Here is a 2236-nt window from a genome sequence, read left to right on the forward strand (position 1 = left end):
CTCCCCCCCAAATGTGTGTCTCCCCCCAAATGTGTGTCTCCCCCCCAAATGTGTGTCTCCCCCCCAAATGTGTGTCTCCCCCCCAAAATGTGTGTCTCCCCCCCAAATGTGTGTCTCCCCCCCAAATGTGTGTCTCCCCCCCAAATGTGTGTCTCCCCCCCAAATGTGTGTCTCCCCCCCAAATGTGTGTCTCCCCCCCAAATGTGTGTCTCCCCCCCAAATGTGTGTCTCCCCCCCAAATGTGTGTCTCCCCCCCAAATGTGTGTCTCCCCCCCAAATGTGTGTCTCCCCCCCAAATGTGTGTCTCCCCCCCAAATGTGTGTCTCCCCCTCAAATGTGTGTCTCCCCCTCAAATGTGTGTCTCCCCCCCAAATGTGTGTCTCCCCCCCAAATGTGTGTCTCCCCCCAAATGTGTGTCTCCCCCCCAAATGTGTGTCTCCCCCCAAATGTGTGTCTCCCCCCCAAATGTGTGTCTCCCCCCCAAATGTGTGTCTCCCCCCCAAATGTGTGTCTCCCCCCCAAATGTGTGTCTCCCCCCCAAATGTGTGTCTCCCCCCCAAATGTGTGTCTCCCCCCCAAATGTGTGTCTCCCCCCAAATGTGTGTCTCCCCCCCCAAATGTGTGTCTCCCCCCCAAATGTGTGTCTCCCCTCCCAAATGTGTGTCTCCCCCCAAATGTGTGTCTCCCCCCCAAATGTGTGTCTCCCCCCCAAATGTGTGTCTCCCCCCCAAATGTGTGTCTCCCCCCCAAATGTGTGTCTCCCCCCCAAATGTGTGTCTCCCCCCCAAATGTGTGTCTCCCCCCCAAATGTGTGTCTCCCCCCCAAATGTGTGTCTCCCCCCCAAATGTGTGTCTCCCCCCCAAATGTGTGTCTCCCCCCCAAATGTGTGTCTCCCCCCCAAATGTGTGTCTCCCCCCCAAATGTGTGTCTCCCCCCCAAATGTGTGTCTCCCCCCCAAATGTGTGTCTCCCCCCCAAATGTGTGTCTCCCCCCCAAATGTGTGTCTCCCCCCCAAATGTGTGTCTCCCCCCCAAATGTGTGTCTCCCCCCCAAATGTGTGTCTCCCCCCCCAAATGTGTGTCTCCCCCCCCCAAATGTGTGTCTCCCCCCCCAAATGTGTGTCTCCCCCCCCAAATGTGTGTCTCCCCCCCCAAATGTGTGTCTCCCCCCCCCCCCAGATGCCTCCTCCCCCCCCCCCAGATGCGTCCTTCCCCCCCCCCCAGTTGCGTCCTCCCCCCCCCCCCCAGTTGCGTCCTCCCCTCCCCCTCCCCCCCCCCAGGTGCGTCCTCCTCTTCCCCCCCCCCCAGATGCGTCCTCCCCCCCCCCCCAGATGCCTCCTCCCCCCCCCCCCAGATGCGTCCTCCCCCCCCCCCCCCAGATGCGTCCTCCCCCCCCCCCAGTTGCGTCCTCCCCCCCCCCCCCCAGTTGCGTCCTCCCCCCCCCCCCCCCGATGCGTCCTCCCCCCCCCCCCAGATGCGTCCTCCCCCCCCCTCCCAGATGCGTCCTTCCCCCCCCCCCCCAGTTGCGTCCTTCCCCCCCCCCCCCCCCCAGTTGCGTCCTCCCCCCCCCCCAGTTGCGTCCTTCCCCCCCCCCCCAGATGCGTCGTCCCCCCCACCCAGATGCGTCCTCCTCCCCCCCCAGATGCATTCTCCCCCCCCCACCCAGCCTCTCTCCCTCACCTCCCCAGCCTCCCCCGCCCCTCTCTGTCGCTCCGTTTCTTTCTGCCCCCCCCCAGCGCACCTCTCGTCATTGGGACTAGGTCAGCCGCTATCGGCCCCAGGCCGGCCAGATGGAGGGGGAAGGAAGAGAGTCGCAGCCTCAGGTCCTTGTTCTCGGCACCACTTACATGGAATGATTCGGCTGGGAGGGGGCCAGAGCTTGACAGGGGCTGAGGCTTGTCTCCCATTGGTCAAAAATGTGGAGTGTGGGGGCCAGGTGCGGACCTGGATAGACGCCTGTCTGTCAAATAAAGTGCAGTACAAATAGTTACATCCTTCACTTAAAGGGGAGAGATGCAGCGATTCATTAGGTTCGGTCCACTGGGCCACCAGAGAGGGTTTCGGCTGGGCCAGCAGCCTGGCATCCAACAGGGGATACCAGGCAGAACCCAGGGGTGTAATTGTCCAACCAACCTGGAAATCGGCCTGCAAAAAAATTAAATGGCCGCAGCGGCAATGGGCCTTTGCCTTTAATGCCCGCCGCGCAGCCAATTCTCTCACACAATAAACAAGGTGA

General features: G+C 62.0%; 1 protein-coding gene across 1 annotated transcript in view; it reads right to left on the bottom strand.

The window, feature by feature from the left end:
• Window positions 1-1907, bottom strand: part of lrp11 (low density lipoprotein receptor-related protein 11) — a 48129-nt gene extending 46222 nt beyond the window's left edge. The window contains exon 1 of the mRNA XM_070891006.1: window positions 1742-1907. Within this exon, the coding sequence (XP_070747107.1) occupies window positions 1742-1907 (166 nt within the window). The remainder of the gene's footprint in view (window positions 1-1741) is intronic.
• Window positions 1908-2236: the final 329 nt, after the last annotated feature.

The sequence above is a fragment of the Pristiophorus japonicus genome, chromosome 9, assembly GCF_044704955.1.
Source record: "Pristiophorus japonicus isolate sPriJap1 chromosome 9, sPriJap1.hap1, whole genome shotgun sequence".
Taxonomy (NCBI): Eukaryota; Metazoa; Chordata; class Chondrichthyes; family Pristiophoridae; genus Pristiophorus; species Pristiophorus japonicus.